This window comes from Bufo gargarizans, chromosome 2, assembly GCF_014858855.1.
Source record: "Bufo gargarizans isolate SCDJY-AF-19 chromosome 2, ASM1485885v1, whole genome shotgun sequence".
Taxonomy (NCBI): domain Eukaryota; kingdom Metazoa; phylum Chordata; class Amphibia; order Anura; family Bufonidae; genus Bufo; species Bufo gargarizans.
In genome coordinates this window covers 138,157,664-138,180,440 of record NC_058081.1, presented here as the reverse complement: position 1 = coordinate 138,180,440, position 22,777 = coordinate 138,157,664, and the positions used below count along the sequence as shown (strand labels likewise).

General features: G+C 44.2%; 1 protein-coding gene across 1 annotated transcript in view; it reads right to left on the bottom strand.

Annotated features, from left to right (window-relative positions):
* Nucleotides 1-22,777, bottom strand: part of FES (FES proto-oncogene, tyrosine kinase) — a 174,918-nt gene that overhangs the window by 118,996 nt on the left and 33,145 nt on the right. Inside the window, exon 2 of the mRNA XM_044279494.1 lies at nt 10,728-10,997. Within this exon, the coding sequence (XP_044135429.1) occupies nt 10,728-10,952 (225 nt within the window). The 5' untranslated portion in view covers nt 10,953-10,997. The remainder of the gene's footprint in view (nt 1-10,727; nt 10,998-22,777) is intronic.

The following is a 22,777-nucleotide window of genomic DNA, read 5'->3' as shown; positions in this document are numbered from 1 at the left end:
GGATCCGCTCTGAACGCAAGTGTGAAAGTAAAGGGACTCCTGACTTTACATTGAAAGTCAATGGGGACGGATCCGTTTGCAATTGCACCATATTGTGTCAACGTCAAACGGATCCGTCCCCATTGACTTGCATTGTAATTCAGGACGGATCCGTTTGGCTCCGCACGGACACCAAAACGACTTTTTTTTTTCATGTCCGTGGATCCTCCAAAAATCAAGGAAGACCCATGGACGAAAAAACGGTCACGGATCACAGACCTACGGACCCCGTTTTTGCGGACTGTGAAAAAATACTGTCGTGTGCATGAGGCCTTATGGGAATGAGAAAAAAAAACACGGACCATAATGCAATTCAAGGACGGAATGCACAATAGAATGCCTTTAGAGGCACTCCGTCATAATAGTCTATGGCCAGCATAACGATTTCCATTATGCAGGAGTCCTCACCGGACGGATCCGTTATGCTGGCCATAGACTTCTATTATGATGGAACGAATAATGGAATGCCTCTAAAGGCATTCCCTTATGGGATTGCGTTATGGTCTGTGGTAACGGAATCCATAATGCAATTGAGCATATACCCGAACACGAACTTCAAAAACTGAGGTTCGCTTATCCCTATTCCAGAGACCCTCATCCCTTAAATTCTACTGATAGATGTAGGGGGCCTTTGTATTGGGTCACTGTGAACCTTAGAAAAAAACTATCATTCTGAATTGAATTCATAATATAAACGAACTGCCAACTGATATGTTCCCCAAAGTGACACCTGAAAAACTAGGCCTCATACATTGCAAAATGCACCATTATGCTGGCCATGAAAGCCAAAATTAATGGGTTAATCTTCTAAGGGCACATTTTCACACTGACGTTTTTCTTTTCCGGAACTGAGTTCCGTCCTAGGGGCTCTATACCGGAAAATAACTGATCAGGCATATCCCCATGCATTCTGAATGGAGAGCAATCCGTTCAGGATGCATCAGGATGTCTTCAGTTCAGTCTTTTTGACTGTTCAGGACGGAGATATTACTGCAGCATTTTTTCCATAGGAATGTATTAGTGCCAGATTCGGCATTCAAAATGCCGGAATGCCGGCTCCGTCCTTCTGGTCTGCGCATGTGAAAAAAATAAATGCCGGATCCGTTTTTCCGGGTAACATCAGAAAGACGGATCCGGCATTTCAATGCATTTGTAAGACGGATTAGGATCCTGATCCGTCTTACAAATGCCATCAGTTGGCATACTTTTTGACAGATCACTCTGCCGCAAGTGTGAAAGTACCCTAACATGTCATTGAGAGATAACATAAGGGATTAATAGTTGCCATCTCTGAGCCAGGACCCTGATTGTTTATTACATCAGTGTAAGGGCAGTGTCCTTTAGACTACCATCGGTCCCACTTGACTCTTTCCTGCACCTGATCTCCCCAAATCTATCCTTCATGTAGAGGGAGTAATTTAATTCTCAAATGTGTGCTCGAATAAGTCACAAAATCTTCCATGATGCAGTAGTTAATTCTCTGGAAGTTAAGCTTAGATGTGGCACAACTAACTGCACTTGCCAACTGAAGCCTGCTTTGGTGATGGGAAGTGACACTACAGCCTCAGAAAAAGGGATATCATTTCTCTAAGGCTTCTAACCACTGGACCATTCTGTGAATTCAGCAATACTATTCTGCATATCTGAACACTAAATTAGCGCACATGATGTAGCACCCTGTGCAGGCAATAGTGCTGCGCTGGTTAAAGCTAACCAGTTAATTTTCATGACCATTCCTCTTCTTTGCCAAGTTTAATTACACTTAAAAGGTCACTCCGGGTAAAAGTGAAATTAAAGAGCACAATATATCAGTTAAAGAAGCACCAAACGTATCATAGAGGCTCACACTTTATAATACATTTTGGTGCACCCAGGGCCTGTGCAACCATGTAGGCGAACTAGGCGTTCGCCTAGGGCGCCGGCCTGCTGGGGTCGCCCTGGTGGGCTCCCCCAGACTGGGGCTGCAGCCCTGGGCGAGCGGCTCTTGAGTTGCCCCCAGCGCTGTTACAGGGGGGGCCAGGAGGTGGAGGTCCTTCTTAAATATGGCAGAGCAGGCATCTGCTTACCCTGATGGCAGGTGCCTGCTCTGCCAGTAAATTACCGGAGGAGAGGAGGCGGGCGGCAAGGGAGGCTGTTCTAGCAGCTCCCCACTCTTCCTTCATGTGCCCTCTGTGATGCCGGAATATGACGTCATTCCGGCCCCGGCATACTAAACGGCGCGCTGGAGGACTGAGGAGCTGCACCACACTGGACCCCAGGGAGGTGAGTGTTTAAGTGTTTGACTGAGTGAGTGTCTGCCTGTGTATTTATGTCAGTGAGTGATGGTATGTCATTGAGTGTGGATGTCTGTCGGTCAGTGAGTATATGTGTGTGTTTGTCAGTGAGTATATGTGTGTGTTTGTCAGTGAGTATATGTGTGTGTTTGTCAGTGAGTATATGTGTGTGTTTGTCAGTGAGTATATGTGTGTGTTTGTCAGTGAGTATATGTGTGTGTTTGTCTGCCAGTGAGTGAGTTTCAGTGAGTTTCTGTGTGTGTGTGTTTCAGTGGGTAGGTGTATGTTGTCAGTGAGTGTCTGTCAGTGAGTGAGTGTGTGTCTGTCTGTCTGTCAGTGAGTGTATGTCTGTCTGTAAGTGAGTTTCTGTGTACGTCATTCAGTGAGTGTCTGAGTGCATGTCTGTCAGTGAGTGTATGTGTGTCTGTCAGTGAGTGTATGTGTACGTCATTTAGTGAGTGTATGTCTGTCAGTGAGTAAGTGACATGAGGGGGCGGCAAAATGGATCTTTGCCTAGGGCTGCAAAAATACTTGCACCGGCCCTGGGTGCACCCTACTAGACATGTTAGACACTTTTATCTAAATTTATACCACCTATTGGTTGACTCATTTTGCACCAGAATTATAATGCAGTTTTCTGCACATGCTTCTTGTCACATCAAAGTTATATCCCTTCCAGGTACGCCAAGCCCTCTTTTACATTCATCCAGGACCTCTTTGTCTAGCAAGGCGCAAAAAGTGTCTAAAACACATAATACATCTGGTGCAAAGCATGTACGTAATATTATTATTTTTTGCATACATTGAGCCAGATAAATTAGCGCATTTAGCTTAGTAAATTTGACCCCAATCTCTTCTGTGTTCTATGAAGTCCTTTGTCATGTTCCATCCCCTCATGCCCTACACTAGGCATAACACAATGTGTCAGATTTACTAAGCGCTCATGCACATCGCTGTTGCTTGGCGTTCTGTGCACAATTTGCGGTCTCCAATGAACAGGCAACATCTGTGCGGATTCCGCAGATGGATGCAGACCCATTCAACTAATCTATCCGCACTGCAAAAAAATAGAACATGCACTCCTCCGTTCCGTACCGCACCTTCCGGATTGCGGACCCATTTAAGTGAATGGGTTCGCATCCATGATGTGGTGAGCACAAGGCAGATGCCTGCCTATTGTGGACCCGCTGTTTGTGGGCCGCAATACGGGCACGGCCCGTGCATGAGCCCTAAGACTGTAGATAGCATAAACTCAGTCAGGCTGTTTAGACCTGCACCAGATTTATTGCAGGGGCTCAGGCTGGATGATTATGGGGCGCAGGAATAGGCGCTTTTCGAAGGGCCCTATTAGACTGCACGATTTTGGGACAATTATTGGGAACAAAGGGTAAGTTCAGGAATGCTCGCTCCCGATAATTCGCCTGTATAATCGAGCAGCCGATCAGCCCAAAAAAAAGTACATATTTGTTTGTCGGCTGATTGGCATCTTTTATCAGGATGAAAGATGCATGATTATTGCCATCACTTCAGAGATGTTCTGCCGATAATCAATAGAATTGAATGAGGGAGAAATGACTGCAGTAGCAATGGTTCCTCCCACGTTCAGTATGCACTGGCCTGTGTAATCAAGTAGAAATCTGTACCCTAACAAAGAAATCATGATGGTTTTGTTGGCTTTCAACGGGAAACAATAAGTCCCCATTTGTGCCTGGTTCCCCTATTCTATTCAAATGTGGTGTTCCATAAATTAAAATAATTTGGGTGATTCTGAAGAGTCATTAGAACCTTCAAGCCTAAAAAAGGTCATTTTCTCAAAACGTCCTTAATAAGGATGCAGACGCGTGAAAGAAGTCACGGAGAGGTCAGCCATCGCTTTGAAGGAACTGCAAGGATCAGTCATTTAAGCTTGTTTTACCTTTTTACATGAACTTTCTGTTCTATTGATCAGAAGACATTCATAATAGGTCCTGAAAGGTTGAGTGAAATATCTCTGAAAGCCATGGAAACACTCATTCTTTACTAGAACTGTTCATAACATTTACTCAGCAGGAAGCACATTTATCAGTTTTATCCCAAAAAGTGGAGATATAATTATAAGTGAAAATTGTAGCATAAATGAAGTTATGGATGAGTCTACAGTAAGTCACACTGAATACATGCGCCAAGAGCTTGTGAGTCAGAGATCACTGGCAGCGATCTGCTAAGACACCGTCGAGTACTTGGAATTGTTAATGGATCACAAGGGGGAGGCGTACAAAGAAGAAAATGTGTAGGCTTATGTTTCATGCCATCTGATCTCAGAATTGTTAACTTTCCCCAGTATCTACGATGAATATGAACATATCCTAAGCAATGCATGAGAACAAAGATTATTGTAAGACTTGGACAGAGGCTTAGAGGACATTTGTAAAGTGAAATTCAAGATTCATAGTCACACTACAAAACTGACCGAGCCAGATCATTAGTAATGTCACAGCTACAGAATGAGTAATAGGTGATTACAAATAACTTCCAGTAGACAGATATATGGAAAGAAATTCATACATCTCATAGCTTCCTGAAGTATACAACCATCTCATTAAAGAGGTTGTCCAGGCTACAGATACTGATGACCTACCTTCAGGCCATCAGTATCAAATTGGTGGGGGTCCGACATCCGGCACTCCCACCAATCAGCAATTTCGGACAGCCATGGTGCCGGAAACTATACGGTTTACGGATGGTTCCATACACGGTATAGTTTCCAGTGCCAGGGTACTGCTGCTCAGATCATTCCCTTTAATGGGAGCTGAGATACAGTACCTCACTGATTTTATATTGATGTCCTAAGCTGACAATAGCGAAGTCCTGGAAAGCCCCTTTGAAAAGGAGTTATCCCATGACTCATGTAAAAAAGGAAAACCAGAGCTCATTTAGTACATGCCAGTCTCTTTCTTACAAAGCTAGAACCAGCCCTGTACCTCACATGGATCCATAGACATTCCCATGCATTGCTCCAATTGTTTTATTTATTATATTTTATTCACTTATATAGCGCTGACATATTCTGGATGCAGGACCATTCATATGGACGTGTGAATGGACCCTAAGGCTGACAGGCTTTCCTTGTAACTCCCAAAGCTTCTGAACAGAAGACAATTGAAGACGGTGAGGTGGACAAGAAATAAGGAAAAGAACAAACAGCAGGTGGCGCTATACAGATACATTTTATTGAATAGCTCAGTCTCTATACTAAATTTTTAATCACATGAAACTGCAAAAGTTTTCTAAATCAGGTGCTGAGGAAGTCCCAGAGGTCAGGTTCCTGCTGATCATAAAGTGATAGCATATCCTAACCATACGGCATCATTTTATCAGATGGTAAAAATCCTGCATGGCAATTCCTAAAGTGGCCACATATTTCCATAACCATACTAGATAAGATGTTTGTTTGCTTTGGGAAAGCAGAAGGACCATTTCTGGCATAGGATGACTATGGGCAGAGCTATAGAAGTCGTAGAGGCAAAATTCACATCCCAAAAGCCTCTCTGTTGCATAAGAAGTTTACTATTGCAAAAAACGTGCATAAATACGCGCGTAAAGCGCGCGTCTCAGAAACGCTCAGGGGTGAACCCAGGGTTAGGGTTAGACAGGCAGATTGTTGGGAATGAGCGTTCACAGGAACATTTGTCCCCGATAATCAGGTCCACATGTCTGATGAAACAGCCAAATCTGATAAGACAAGACGTATACTATGAAGGATCATGGTAATTATTAGGGAAACAAGCTGTAACAAAAAGCCACTTACAGTAAGGCTAGTTTCACATCTGTGACAGCAATTCTGGCAGGTTGTTCCGGCAGAGAACAGCCTGCCGGAGTTAACGGATCCAGAACTGCCGGAATGCAGCAGGAATTCCCGCCGGCCCCATTAACTGTAATCGGGTCCGGTGGGGATCTGGCCGCAATCTGCCAAAATGTTTAGAATTGATCGTACAGAAACCGCTGAATGCTGTGGTTGTGTCTGGCCAATTCCCAGCATTCTCTGCTGTAAATCGGCCAGACAGGGTTATGACCACCCTGCAATCCAGCAGTGGAGGTCATAACCATGGAAACGAGCAACGTATAATGTGATGGAAAAATGAATCCATCCAGTAAAGGAAGCAATATGGACAATCACAATACATCAGCAAGTGCCTTGTATTCACTTTCTCTACATGATAAATGCTAATTGCTGTAGCGAGACAACCTCTTTAAGGCCTCTTTCTCACGGGCGACTTTTCTGCGCGGGTACAACGCGTGAGGTGAACGCATTGCACCCGCACTGAATCCGGACCCATTCATTTCTATGGGGCTGTGCACATGAGCAGTGATTTTCACGCATCACTTGTGCGTTGCGTGAAAATAGCAGCCTGCTCTAATTTGTGCGTTTTTCACGCAACGCAGGCCCCATAGAAGTGAATGGGGCTGCATGAAAATCGCAAGCATCCGCAAGCAAGTGCGGATGTGGTGCGATTTTCACGCACGGTTTCTAGGAGACGATCGGGATGGGGACCCGATCATTATAATTTTTTTCCCTTATAACATGGTTATAAAGGAAAATAATAGCATTCTTAATACAGAATGCTTAGTAAAATAGGGCTGAAGGGGTTAAAAATTTTTTTAACTCACCTCATCCACTTGTTCGCGCAGCCCGGCTTCTCTTCTTTCTTTTTCTCTGAGGAAAACGACCTGTGGTGACGTCACTGCGCTCATCACATGGTCCATCACATGATCCATTACTATGGTGAGGGATCATGTGATGGTCCATGTGATGAGCGCAGTGATGTCATCAAAGGTCCTTTTCCTCACAGATCAGCAAAGAAGAAGAAAGATGCCGGCTGCGCGAACAAGTGGATGAGGTGAGTAAAATTATTTTTATTTATTTTTTGAACCCCTCCATCCCTATTTTACTAAGCATTCTGTATTCAGAATGCAATTTTTTTCCCTTATAACCATGTTATAAGGGAAAATATTTACATCTACACAACCTTGAACCCAAACCTGAACTTCAGTGAAGAAGTTCGGGTCTGGGTGCCACATTCAGTTTTTTATTATGCGTGTGCAAAACCATTGCACCCGCGTGATAAAAACTGAACAACGGAACGCAATCGCAGTCAAAACTGACTGAAATTGCGTACCTACTCGCGTGGGTTTGCCGCAATGCACCCGGGACGCATCCTGAACCAAAACGTGACGCCTGTGTGAAAGAGGCTTAACAGTGTCTATTTGCATCAATCTTTATTAGGGATACATCTCGCCATGGTTCTTACCCTGTTCAGCAAGAACCAGAGATTCAAACAATTATCTGTAACACAGTATAGAGGTCAGCTAGTCTCCTACAGTCCCATTAAGCTGAACTCACTTTATTGCTGAGTGGATTTTTTTCTAAATTTAGAGGAATAGTGCTGTAACCTCATCTAACAGAAGAGTTCTGAAATAAGTGTTATTATAAGCTGACATTCCATAGGCGTACCAGCTGCAGTGTCAGCATCAGAAGCATTTAAGGTATACTAACACCGGGTATCCATTTCACAGAATTGTGGGATAAAGGAGAAATTGTGCCAAACCCAAAAAGTTGAAGACCTTAACAATAAATGCACAAATCCTGAGATGAAAGTCAGTGTTTATTCAGACCATATTCTCTAGACTTACCATATTATCTGTGGTAAATAATCTTCTAGAGGTTTTCCAGGATTTTAATATTGATGACCTATCCTCTGGATAGGTTATCAAAATCGGATTGGCGGGGTCTGACACCCACCACCCCCACCGATCAGTTGTTTGAAGTGCCAGCACAGCCTTCCCTTCATGGTTTACCTGCTCGCCATTGACATCACAGCAATGAGCTGCTGTAATTACAAGTAAGCCATCCCATTCACGTCTATGGGTCGGCTCCTTCCTATTCAAGTGTATATTACAGAGCTGTCCCATAGAAGTGACTAGGACGGCTTCTTGTAATTACACCTGCTCACCGCTGCAATGTCGATGGCGAGCAGATAAACAATGATGGGAAGGCAGCGCTGACAGGACGCGTGCCTTCTCTTCATACAGCTGATCAGTGGGGGGTGCTCGGTGTCAGACCCCTGCCGATCTGATATTGATGACCTATCCTGAATCCTTAAAATCCCAGAAAACCCCTTTAATAGAAAATGTAATTAACATATGTAATAATGTTTAAATCCAAAAATAGATTTTTTGCCATTATGTAGATTAAACCAGTAATGAAAGAGTGGTAAGCACCATTCTTCCATCTTCTATATGAGAAACAAAAATATTTGAAGCCCTGTTTCACACTTGCATTTTAGTTTCTGGATCCAGAATCATTGACTTACATAATTGATATTGCTGCCGGATCTGGTTTGTTCCGTTTTGCAGACCTGATGCAAAACCGCAGTTTGCAGGGGTTTTGTGTCCATTCAAAAAATGCAATAAAACAGAACGGAGTGCACCCTGATTCGTTTTGTCCCCATTGACAATGAATGGGGACAAAACGGAACAGTTTTGGCCCAGATTTGCCGGATCTCAATACTGGAATGCCAACACAAGTGTGAAACAGCCCTAAAACAAGACTTTCCGACACACAGTATTATAACGTCTAAGTATGCTATATAGAAAGCATTGCGTGAATTCTGCAGCAAATACAACGCAAAATCTGAACTTAGATTGTGAGCCCCATTGGGGACTGTGTGATTCTAATGACTGTAAAGCACTGCGGACTATGTCAGCGCTATATAAGTGAGTATAATAAATAAATAGTAACACATCTCCTTTTTTTTATGCTTTATTTATAACAATATACCGCAATATACATCTCCTTCTTTTCTAATCTGTTTTTATTTCCTAATTACAGATTTTTTTTATTCTATTTCCTCGACATGATTATGGGGGCGGCCATCTTGCCTGAGCTGTTATTAACAGCATTATATAGCATTAAGAAAATTGCTTTTCGGCAGCCCCATGGTCCATAAACACAATGGTCTGGAGGGGAGCGCATTGACATCTATGGGAGAGTTCTCTAGGCATAACTGTGACCTGTGCAGGGGTCATTGTACTAGGGAAGAATAGATAAGCTCTGACAATCACCTATTGTGAGTGGTGGATCCTGTCTTATCTATACACAGAGGTGATATCATTACAGGATTAGAATAATATATAGTTGCAGTAAAGTGATCTGTACAGACTATTATTAGGCTTAGTGGGCAGTGTGAAAACTGCAGGAATTTATTTTTGTTTACATATAGATATTAAAATGGAAAATAAAAAATAACATCACCAAAAATTCTTTAAAAATGTTAAAACATAAAAACGTGATTTAAACAATAGGTCATTCTGTAATGACTCATTCCCTATAAGTCCATCAAGTTCAAGCAGGGGACAGGAGGGGATGTGAATTAAGGGAAGGGGAGTGAGAATCAGACCTCTACACACTTACATAAGCATTAATCTTACTTAGTGCTACGAATTCCTGTAGCCTTTTTTGACTATGTCCTGAAATGGACTATTACACAGATTCACAGTTCTTACAGTAAAGAAGCCTTGACACCTTTAGAGACTGAACATTTTCTTCTCCAGTTGGAGGCAGTGCACCCTTGTATTTTAAGGGCATTTTTATACAGCCCATTTATAAATTTGTATAGGTTAATCAAGTCCACCCTTAGACGTCTCTTCTCAAGACTAAATACATTCAATTATTTTAATCTTTCTTCATAACTAAGACCCTCCATGCCCATTATCAGTTTAGTCGCTCTTCTCTATACTCTATCCAGCTCCAGCTCCAAGGCCTATTCTTGTCCGCGGTTGCGGACAAGAATAGGCATTCTCTATATAGCGCCGGCCAGGTGCGGTCTGCAAAATGCAGACTGCAAAACACTTACGGTCGTGTGAATGCTCCCTTAGTCTATGATCTACAAGTACACCCAAATTCTTTTCTACAAGTGACTCTCCCTGTGTTACTCCCCCTAAGACATATAATGCACCTACATTGTAGATTATTAGTACCCAGAAGCATCACTTTAATGTTGCAAAGTTACACCATTACTGCAACACACCCAGATGCATTTTTTCCAAGATCATGTTTTTCTGCTGCTTTGCCGTAATGCAGTCATTCCACATCATTCTGCCTACTGTGAATACACCATTATAATATACATACTATACACAGTATCATGTAATTGTGCTAGATGACAGGTGATGGTGATGTCAACCCATGGTTAACTCATATCATGATCATATATAGAGATATACATATATACTGTATATAAACTGCTTTCATGTAAAAATTAAAAGCACAGTTTTTAAAACTGAACAATTTTCCACTACTGAGACTTTTTAAGTCTGATTACAATTTGGCAAGAGATTAAAGTTACAATCGGGGTCATTCACTGTAGTAGATGTTACCTGACTCAGCTGACTTGAGTAGTCTGACAGACCCGGGATTGGTGACTGATCCAACTTCTCGATCAGGGTGAACATCTGGTGAAGCTGTGATGCATACTCTCTGTCACTCTTTGTACGCTGTATCATCCACTTTCTCATACATTCCATCAGTTTCAGTTCAGAGTCTTGCAGGCGAAGCAAAGCATTGTGTCCGTCGGGGCAACTAAATTCAGCTGCAAACCCCATAATTATTAAATATACTGATTGCCTCTTCTCGATCAGTCAAGTTCACTGTGAATAAAAATAACAGATATTAGAGAATACCCAGAGGAAGTTATGGTCTACAATCATTCATGGTGAATTCTAACTACAGTTGTAGAAATCCTCTATTATTACAGAACCAGCATACTTTACAGCGTCCTATAATAAGCAAAAACAACAACCATACAAAATGAAAAAAACAATCATCTGATCCTGTGTGACACCCTTTCCTTATTGTATGCCTCACACTTGCACAGAAGAAAGAATTATGCCCAGCAGAAGCCATCTGTGACAGAATGATTTGCCAAGACTGAAGCAAAGTTTGCGCATAAATCCCAAAGACATGGTGCAAATCCCCATCAAATAATGCACAAAGTATTGAGAAAGATTGATCTGAATGTATTATATCTATATCATTTTATAACTGCGCACAAATCACTGAAATATACCTTCAAACACTTAAAGGGGTTGTCCAGCCTTTAGTAAGTGATGGCTGGATAACCCATTGAAGTCAATGGGAGCAGAGCTGTACTAGTAAGCTCCCTCCACTGCAGTCTTGACAGTGCTGTGTAGGTCTTTCGGTGATGGAGGTACACCGAACAGTTGATCTGCGGGAGTACAGAGTGTTGGATCACAGTGAATCAGCTAGTGACAGGGACGGACTGTAGTTGGGACCAAATTGATGGAAGGCAGGGCCAGCAATCAGGGGCGTAGCTAAAAGCTCATGGGCCCTAGTGCAAAAGTTCAGCTTGGGCCCCCATCCCTCAGTGCTTGTTGGAAAGGGGCAGGGGAGCACATAGCCTTCCTGCTGCCTGAGGCAAACATTGAAAGGGCACCCCCTCATGCCAAATTATTGACCTAACCCCTTCCATCCAGCCAGAGGTGTAAATTGACCAGCATGCACTTTCTATAATGCCAGTGTCTTATGTGGCACAAGGGTCTTTGGGCTCCTCAGGCTCCTGGGCCCGATAGCGACTGCTACCTCTGCACCCCCTATAGCTACGCACCTGTCAGCAATACCATATTGTGGCACATTATACCACCCCAACAGAGCCAAATACCACAGTCTATCACAAAATACTGCCAACATCCCAAAATACACCCCCAAAGAACATCCACTGGCTGGCAGTGAGGAGAGCCCAGGCAGCCCCTTGGGCATTAGCCCACCTGGAAACTTCCCTGTAAGGTCTATGGCCAATCCGCCTCTGGCTAGTGATGACCGATCCTGAGGATAGGCAATCATTTAGTATAGCCTGAACAACCCCTTTGAAGCAGTTTTCCCACCATTAATATGTATGGCATATTTATAGTTTATGTATCAGAGGGTTGCCAGCAATTAGACCACACAGATCAAACATATAAGTAATATCCCTTAGATATGCCATAATGTTGATGGCAGTAAAACTGGTAAGAATTGTAGTTATACCGGTTTCCTTCAGACTCCCTGAAGAATGATCTGTGCAGATGCAAGGTTTACTTAGTAGCACCTGACTGAGAAGGACGGATATTTGTCCCCACTGCTACAGTGTAGGTGGGTGAGATTTGTATGTGTGTTTAGGGAAGTAGATGAAATATGCACTTTTTTATTGATTCAGTGCTATCCTTAATATGGCAATATCTGTCAAAATTCACCAATATAAGTTAGCGGGTAACTTAAAGTTTAGCGGTGCTGCTCTATACCATGGATAAATATGTACAAATACAACAAGACAGAGCGAGATAAGCAGGTAGATTGTAAGCCCATGGGGGCAGGCCCCCCCCCCCTCTGTACCAGTCTGTGACTGGGTTCATGCTCTATGGGCCTGTGTTTTCTATTATGTACGGTATGTATACCCCCTTGTAGATGTAAAGCGCCATGGAATTAGTGGGGCTTTCAAATACATTCCAATCATCGACCTCATACTGGAGGAATGCTGCATTACCTACTTGGAAGGATCCTGATGAGATAAGTATAGCCTCTCGCCTACTTACATATTTAGCTATAGCTTTAGCTGCATAGCTGTACGTTAAAAATAGCAAGGCGAAACTATGTCACAAATAACACAGACTGGGGATTTCCACCTACACGGCAGGCGTCCCATTAATGTTGTATTACTTCTACATGAAACATATCATCCACGAATAAGACCCCGTTTACAATAACTCATCTCTATGGGATAAAACAACTTTTAGCTCAGACTAAAGAACTGGAGAAGGAGCTTTGAAAATGTGTTAATGATTTACAGAGAGCTTGAAAGAATACATTGGGAGGAATCCGTAGGTTACCCATTAAGTAATAATGCTGGGCACGGTCCCCCTGTACTTCTACACTATCTTGCCTCATGCACACAGCCATATACGGTATTTCTCCAGTCTATCCGTTTTCAAAATACAATTCAATGGGGTTATTCATATATCAGTTTATTTAATCTGAGAATCTTACTACACATCCTACGATGACTGGTTTAGGCCTCTTGCACATAAACGTTTTTTTCCCGTTTACAATCAGTTTTTTTTTTGCGTTCCATATACGGACCGTATATGGAACCATTTATTTCAATGGATCTGCCAAAAAAAACTGAAGGTACTGCGTATGCCTTCCATTTCCGTATTTCCGTTCAAAGATAGAATATGTCCTATTATTGCTCGCAAATCACGTTCCGTGGCTCCATTCAAGTCAATGGGTGCAGAAAAAAATAATGAATGCATACGTATGTCCTTCCTTTCCATTCCGTTTTTGCAAAACCATCTAATTTTATGCCCAGCCCAATTTTTTTATGTACTTACTATTTTAACATTATTGTATGCTTCTGTTTCCGTTTGCGATCCGCATAAAAATGGATCACAAACGGAAACCAAACGGAACGGCAAAACGGAATGGAAACGATACTGAAACAAAAAAAAACTACCGCAAAACCATACGGTCGTGTGCAAGAGGCCTTAGCAGACAAGAGAAGCACTTTCTATGGGTAGTAGTCTGACAAAACAGAATGCAGCCGGAAGCTATCCGTTTACCAAGGATCCATTTTCTGCAGACCAAAAGACAGATACGGTCGTGTGCATAAGGCCTTAGTGTGCATCTGTTAGCATGTCCGCAAAAAAACAATGCATTCCGTATTTTTGTGGACCCACAGACTCCTGATTTTCACTGACAAGTATACATGTTTTATTCGTTTTGCGGGGCCGTACAATGTAAGAAAAGATGCAGACAGCATAGAAGTGAATGGGTCCGCATCTAATCTGTAAAACTGGACAAAATGGTCTGTCATATGCAGTATTGTCCTGGAGAACCAGGAACACACAACTCCATTGTAAACCGCTCCCTAGGCCCTTTTCTTTCTGAGGTTTTTAGGTCTCTTGCACACGAACGCGTGCACCCCGTGGCTGTGCTGCGGCCCACAAATTGCGGGCCGCAATGCACGAACACCACAGCCGTGGGGCAGCCGCAGCGGATCGTGGACCCATTCACTTTAATGGGTCCGCGATCCGCCCGTTCCGCAAAAAGATAGATGTTCTATCTTTTTGCGGAACTGAAGTACAGGACGAAACCCCACGAAAGCACTCCATAGTGCTTCTGTAGGGTTCCGTTCCGTGCTTCTGTTCTGCATCTCCGGACTTGCGGACCTGTTCAAGTGAATGGGTCCGCATCCGTGATGCGGAATGCCCACGAAACGGTGCCCGTGTATTGTGTATCTGCAAATGCGGTCCGCAATATGGCCACGGAGCGCACACGTTCGCGTGAAGGAGGCCTTAAACATATATAACAGTATTCTTGGAGGAATTCACTACTGGCGATGTACTACAGTGCTGTTGTGTTGAAAGAGGCTAAATTACTACAACATATCTAAAAAGGGCAGCAGAAATGATGCGGTGTGACTGTAACAGAAAAATGTGCTGAATGCGATGACATTTTTAGTAAGACAGAGAAAAGCCACCAGTTCCTGTGGTCAATTACAGACATGGGAGAAAACACACACTGCAGTTTTTTAGCTAAAAGACTGTTTTCCCAGTCTATGCAATTTAGTGGAACGGATGCGGACTCGTTCATGTCAATGGGGCAGCAAAAGAAGTGGACAGCACACGGTCTGCTGTACGCATTAGCACTTCTATTACGTGGCCCCAGAAAAAAGATAGAGCATGTCCTATTCTTGTCTGCAACTGAAAACAAAATTGGCATTTCTATGATAGGGATCGCCATTCTGTTCCGCAAAATGCAGAACACACACGGCTGGTATCTGTGTTTCACAGCGCAAAAGCGGATCCGGTCGTCTGAATGAGCGCTTAAGTTTAGTACTGATCTGACTTAAAGGGTTTGTCCCAAGATTTCAAATTATCCCCTGTTCCTTGGTCAGTTGGCATTTCACCACTGAGGCTCCATGCAATCACAAGAATTACAAGGTGTGTGTCCTTCTATATGAATGGATAGAGCTGAGGACAGTGATTGGCTGCAGTGGTCACATGCTGTACGCCGGCACATCTGTAAACAAGCAGCCGGCGGACCGGCATGGCTGAGAACAGCGCCAGGGAAAGAGGTTAGCAGAGCATCAAGCATCATTTTATTCCATTCCAGCTGTTTGTGTAGACACATAGCTGTGGTTCCCCTGACTGAAGTTTTTCTTTGGTTGATCCGAGGCTCCGTTCCCAAGATTCGACACTTTTCCCTAATGCGCAAATTAGATGTTTGGTGCAACAAGGGCATCACCATAGTTCTTGTTGCACCCAAGCTTCACCCCTTTCTGTCACCATACCCCCTTTCACTGCTATGATTGACAGCAACAGGCAATGGAAAAGCAGTGAAAGAGGGGTTGGCCATAGAAAGGAGTGGAGGTTGGGTGCAACAGTGATGCTCTTGTTGCACCAAACACCTAATTTACATGTATTTGCATAAGGCACTGTTCACATCTGCATTGTGACTTCCATTTACAACAGAAGCCACAGTGCTGTGACAAATCCTTCACACCAAAGACACTAATAAAGCCTGATTGACTACATTGACTATAATGGCTCCTATCCTGGTGTTTGCTGTTTTACTGTAAAAAATAACGTCCCATTCTACACAATTTTTTCTAATAGGATACTGCAATCAAGGTTCTGAAGAAGCCTCCATCAGATATGTGGAAGCCAGTTCAATATGTGTAATGTATATATGTGTGTTAATGTGAATATGTATAATATGTATATATGTATAATGGTATGTACAGTATGTGTGTAATGTATGTGTATATGTATGCCAGCAGCTTAAAGAGAACCTGTCACTGGGACTTTGTGTATAGAGCTGAGGACATGGGTTGCTAGATGGCGCTAGCACATCCGCAATACCCAGTCCCCATAGCTCTGTGTGCTTTTATTGTGTAAAAAAACTGATTTGATACATATGCAAATTACCCTGAGATGAGTCCTGTATGTGAGATGAGTCAGGGACGGGACTCATCTCAGGTTAATTTGCATATGTATCAAATCGTTGTTTTTTTACACAATAAAAGCACACAGAACTATAGGGACTGGGTATTGCAGATGTGCTAGCAGCCATCTAGAAAGCCCATGTCCTCAGCTCTATACACAAAATCCCGGTGACAGATTCCCTTTAAAGTATCATGAAGACACTTGTCCAAATACGTTATTAGAGCATAGAGCCATCTTTGAGGGGTTCCCGATCGGAGAGCTTCTCTGTACCAATGGCAAGGGCGCAACTTTCATGAGGTGAGCAGAGCCACTGGCCTCAGGAGACGCCATGTACTCAGATAGTTCAGGGGTTCAGAGATCTGGAGTTTTCATATATTACTAGAGGTACACAAGTGTGAGTAAAAAACTGCCTAGAACATTATGCTTCCCAATATTGCTGAGCATGGCATACTCCTACGGGTACTAGGAGTAGGAGCTCTGGCAGGTGCTTCCTGTAGTTTTGCTCTCTACTCAGAAACTTCCCCTCCTAGCAGAAAGCAGGAGCAACCCACTCCTACCAACAGCGGAGGAACAGGGTGGTTAGCCGTGTTCCTGCCAACCACTGCCAACCATACCTCTTCTGCTGGAACAAAAGGGCAATACATAACATTACATAACATAGCAAAAAAACACAATATAACATTTGCAGATACCCCCAAATCTGGGGTACTGAACTTGGGGGTAGCAGCACCAGAATAATAAAAAACATTGCTTGCAACAGCAAAAACATGATTTTTCATAAATGACCCTTGTTGCAGTTATCCACGCCCCCACCTATCCCTTGGTTGAACTTGATGGACTTTTTTCAACCATATTAACCATGTAACTATGTGTGATACACATTTATGTCAAATTGATTTAAACTTCAATCTGATGGTCCTCATACACGGAAAGCTGATCTGGCGGATTATTGAGGATGAGCATTTCCATAAACGCTCACTCCCAAAAATCTGTCAGTGTAAAAGATGCCAATGATACCCGATAAACAAGCAAATTCATGATCATCTGGTGATTGTGTTGTTCTGTCGGCAACAAAAATCGTTGCTCCTGTGCAGCAGATCATACTGTCTAAACAATCATCTTCGCAGGAATAAGGATTGTCTATGGGGACTAGCAATTGCGGTCCCAATACAGTGGAGGTGATGGCCGCATGTGAATGCAGCCCTCATCTCCTCTGAAGATCAGGCAATTATCAGGAACGTCTGCTTCATTCTTGATAATCTCCCTGACTGTTGGTCCTTCTAAGGCCTCAAGCACACGTGTGCTGTTTCTTTCAAATTTAATTAATGCACTGTATTATTATATCTCCTTTTACTATGTTGTTTCTACGTATTGTTTCTCTGCTGCCATCTGCTGGCCGGAATTTGTATGCTGCACGCCTTGTTCCTTATCTATAAAGTTTTTCTCTGCTGGGCGTGGTTTTAGCAGCCTTGGTTCTTGTCACTTCCTGTAGCCATTTTCAGTGCTGCACTCCTTGTGACTGGAGACTACACCATGGCTTGTGAAGGCATCAGTTTTTGACCAGCAGTAGCCTCAGCAGTTGCCTCAGCAGTTAGCCTCAGAATAAGGCATCTACTCTACTACCGCATTACAGTACTGCATCACTGTATGTTGCTGCTCTGGAGCAAATAAACCCACGTTTGATTGCACCCTCATGTCTACGTCTGGGTCCATCTAACCTGAGCATCTGCCGGTCCGGTCTGCTCCACTGCTTGGATACGAAGGTAGGACAGTCACAAGGTCATCATCAGTTACACCTTCATTCGCCTTCATGTGGGGACAGAACAGTCAAAAACTGCCTTAAAGCCTTATACCCCAGTAAATACCCGTCTCAAAGTCTAATGCCCGGCTACAGGTTCCCTCAGAGCCCAGTGCCACACTCAGGAACCTCCCCTGCAACAGGCCCACTCGCAGCAAATCTGCCCGGCAACAGTGCACGTCCCACAAGCCCAAGGGGAAGCACGGGGTGTCCGCAGTAGATATACTCTTGCCTGGAAGTCCTCCACTACTCACCAAGACACTTTCTACATCCTATATTAACCCTTGCTCGCAGGATATAAGAACTGTTCACACACGCGGGGCCTCCCTCAAACCAAAACCCCGCAATTCACTCAAAACACTTTAGGAACCTTATCGGGGTGCCTCATCTGAGCCGCATGGCAATTTTCAGCCCCCAATTCGAAAGTTCATTTTCTTAAAGAGACAGCGCACCTTAAATCAAAATGGCCGAAAAGGAACTCGTACAGTTCCCCAGTGATGAAACAAAGGAAATGCAACCTGATACTGATCATTATGAAGAGCTGGAGGTAGAATCCACACTTCCAGCAGACCAAGTCACGCGACCAAGGCGCTCTCTCAAACCAACTATAAAGATCACGGAAAATTATCACACCAGGAAAGATGAGCTATGTGACAACCTGGAAGAGCTATGGGAACGAGTTTCCTCCCTCATATCAGGAATTAAGTCCTCCTCAGGCGATGCCACCAGTTTAAAAGTTGCCGTCGGGCGGCTGAACTCAGCCCATGAAAGATACAAGAGACTGTCCACAAGGTATATAACCTTTCTAAAAGACTCTAATATTGAAGAAGCCCCATCAGAATTGTGCAAGGCAGAATCAATAGACAGACAAAGAGACGCCATGGTGCTGGACGCTAAAGATAAAGTGGAACTCCGCATCTCTCATTTGCAAGAAACTAGATCACACAGATCGCATTCATCCAAACATTCCTCGCGGTCCTACAGATCATCATGCTCTAGAAGCTCCGCCCTGAGCGACAGATTACTAGAGGCCCGGATAAATGCAGAGCTATCCAAAGTGAGGCGTTCCTTCACCGAAAAAGAAGTCCTTGCGAGAACAGAAGCTCAGATGGCGGCGGCCAAGAGGGCAGAAGCGGAGGCAGAAGCCAAGAGGGCAGAAGCGGAGGCAGAAGCCAAGAGGGCAGAAGCAGAGGCTCGAATAAAGATCCTTGAAGCAGAGAGGGAAGAGGAAATTGCATTAGCGAAAGTAAGACTACTTGAGCAAGCATTGAGCCAAGGCTTTGATTCAGTCTGCTTACCACCAGAGGAGATAGACGATCCAGTTGATCGCACCAGTGACTATGTTCTGAAACAGTTATCTGCACCGCCCCCAGTGTGCAGTACTGTCCAAGCAAACACTGAAACCTCCAAGTCATCTCTACCTGCAGTGCCAGCGATACCCACAGCACCTGAGCAACCCAATAACAGTTGCCCAGGCGCGCCCTCTCAAGGGCATTTATTACAGCAAGATGGCCTACCTCCACAGCTCAAGCGGCAGTCATCAGAATCTACAGAGGCTAGACCACAGCTCAACCCTGCAGCAACATCATTCTACCCGGAAGCATCTCACCCTTTCACGCCACACAGCCTATACGCCCCAGGGGCATCACAAGTTGTCATGGCAACAAGCAGTGAGAGATCAGATATGTCTGAGTTTGCCAGGTTTATGGTGAGCAGAGAGCTAATTAACACCAGTCTCTCAAAATTTGATGACCGTGCGGAGAGCTACAGAGCCTGGAAGGCAACCTTCAAAGCTGCCATCGCCAACCTCAACCTAACTGCAGAGCAGGAGCTCGACCTCTTGATCAACTGGCTGGGCCCAGGCTCCACAAATCGCATCAAGAGCCTTAGAACTGTCTATGTGGGACAAGCAGAAGCAGGTCTCGCTGCAGCCTGGCAAAGACTCGAACGCACCTTTGGCAGTGCAGAAGCAATAGAGAAGGCACTATTCAGGAGACTGCAGAACGTTCCCAAGATCAGTCTCAAGGATGTCCACAAGCTTCAGGATTTAAGTGATTTGCTCATGGAACTGGAGCTCGCCAAAAGAGATCCTCGTCTGTCCGGGCTGTGCTACCTGGATACTGCCCATGGGGTGAACCCAATTGTCGTGAAGCTACCATATAGCCTGCAAGAGAAGTGGGCGGCATCAGTCTCAAGGTACAAAAGAGTGCATGACGTCACCTTTCCCCCATTTATTTATTTCTGTAGGTTCATCGATGAACAGTCCCAGATGAGGAACGACCCCAGCCTCGACTTCCTGGAGTTCAATACTACAGCTTCAGTGACACCATCATCAAGGTATGAAAGTATTGTGCATAAACACAGAGACTTTAAGAGCAGCGTGAATGTTAGGAAGACTAACCTACCATCATCTGCAGTACCCACTGGTAAACAGTACACTACCTCATCAGGAGACAAGGCCTTCAATCGTGAATGTCCCATTCATAAAAAACCACACTCACTGAACAAATGCAGAGGATTTAGATCCAAAACCATACAGGAGCGCAAGAAAGTCCTCACCGAGCTTGGGGTATGTTTCAGGTGCTGTGCTTCATTGGAGCACGTGGCAAAGGACTGTAAATCCATTATCAAGTGTGAGGAGTGTCATAGTGAAAGACACGCCTCAGCTATGCACCCAACTCCACTCACAAGGGATTCACCGGCTGCTGTCACCACCAGTCCCGCTCCAAGTCACGGCGGGGAGCCCCAAAATAACGCCAACACAGCCACTGCTGTTTCCTGCTCATGCTTGGACGTATGTGGGGAGGGCCAGAGTGAGAAATGTTGTGCCCGCATATGCCTAATCAAGGTCTACCCGGAGGGGCTACCGGAAAAGGCAGTAAAAATGTATGCCATCATTGATGACCAAAGTAACCGCTCCCTAGCAGGACCTAAATTCTTTGAAGCCTTTGGAATAAAGGGACCGTCAGAACCCTACATCTTAAACACCTGCTCGGGTCGCATAGAGACTAGCGGCAGGAGGGCACAAGGATTCATCGCTTGTTCCGTCAGTTGGAATACAGAAATACCTCTACCGACGCTGATCGAATGCGATCAAATACCCAACCATAGGGATGAAATTCCTACCCCGGAAGCTGCATTTCACCAACCACACCTAAGGCACCTAGCCAACGTTATCCCACCTATGGACAACAACGCCGAGATTCTACTCCTGCTTGGCAGAGACAATCTAAGGGTACACAAGGTGCGTCAACAGTGTAATGGTCCCGACTATGCACCATACGCCCAGAGACTGGACTTGGGATGGGTAGTCATAGGAAATGTACGCTTGGATCAACCAAGAATCCGCTCTTTCAAAACGTACGTGCGTGGAGATGGACGCACAACTTGCATTAAGCCTTGCCCTCATCACTACGAGGTGAAAGAGAAGCCTCCAGACCTCATACAACCACCTGACGACATTCCTCCCTTCTTTGCCGACAACTTGGGAAGATTAGTCTTTCACACAAGCAAGGACGATGATAAAGTAGCTTTGTCAGTAGAAGACAGAGAATTTATCAAGATAATGGACAATGAGTTCCTTAAAGACGAAACCAATCACTGGGTTTCTCCATTACCCTTCCGAGCTACCAGGGTGAGACTCCCGAACAATAGAGAACAAGCTCTGTCTAGATTTAACTCTCTTCAGCGTACCATGAACAGTAAGCCTGAGATGAGAGAACACATTGTTGCCTTTATCGACAAAATATTCCGCAACAACCATGCAGAACCAGCTCCACCCTTAGGGAAGAACGACGAGTGCTGGTACTTGCCTTCATTTGGAGTGTACCACCCACGAAAACCTAATCAAATTAGGGTTGTTTTCGACTCAAGCGCCAAACATCAAGGTGTATCTCTTAATGATGTCCTTCTTACAGGTCCAGAGTTTCTGCTTGAAGAGGCGGACAAATATGTACAGGAAGCTTTCAGCATCCAGGATCCGGAAAATGATCCAGAAATCCGTGCTGAAGTTAGCGCATTAGTCACTGGAACTAAGCAAACAGCCAGCTTCGGTTGTCAGCGCTTCGAGCGTTTCTCCAGCTGGATGAGACTCGTCAGAACTATTGCAAGGTTAGTGCACATTGCAAGATGTTATCATAATACTCACCAAGATAAAGATTGTCATGGTTGGCATGCCTGCCATAAACCCTTCTCTGCTGAGAACATCTCTCATAGTGAGTACCTCATAATACGTCACGTCCAGCAGGAAAATTTCAACATAGAATGGAAGTGCTTGTACAACAAACAGCAGATTCCTTTAAAAAGTCCTCTCGCCAACTTAAATCCAGTTATCGACAATTTTGGCTTGCTGAGAGTTGGTGGTCGTTTGAATCAAGCCCACCTGGGAATTGCAGAACAAAATCCTCTCATCATTCCCAGCAAACATCATATCACCATCTTGCTAATCCGACACTACCACGAAAGGGCCGAACACCAAGGCAGGCAAATTACTGAGGGCAAATTACGGTCTGCAGGCCTTTGGATAATAGGTATGAAAAAACGTGTGGCCCAAGTACTGCATCAGTGTGTGCACTGTCGTAAAGCAAGAGGAAAACAACTACACCAACAAATGGCCGACTTGCCTGCAGAT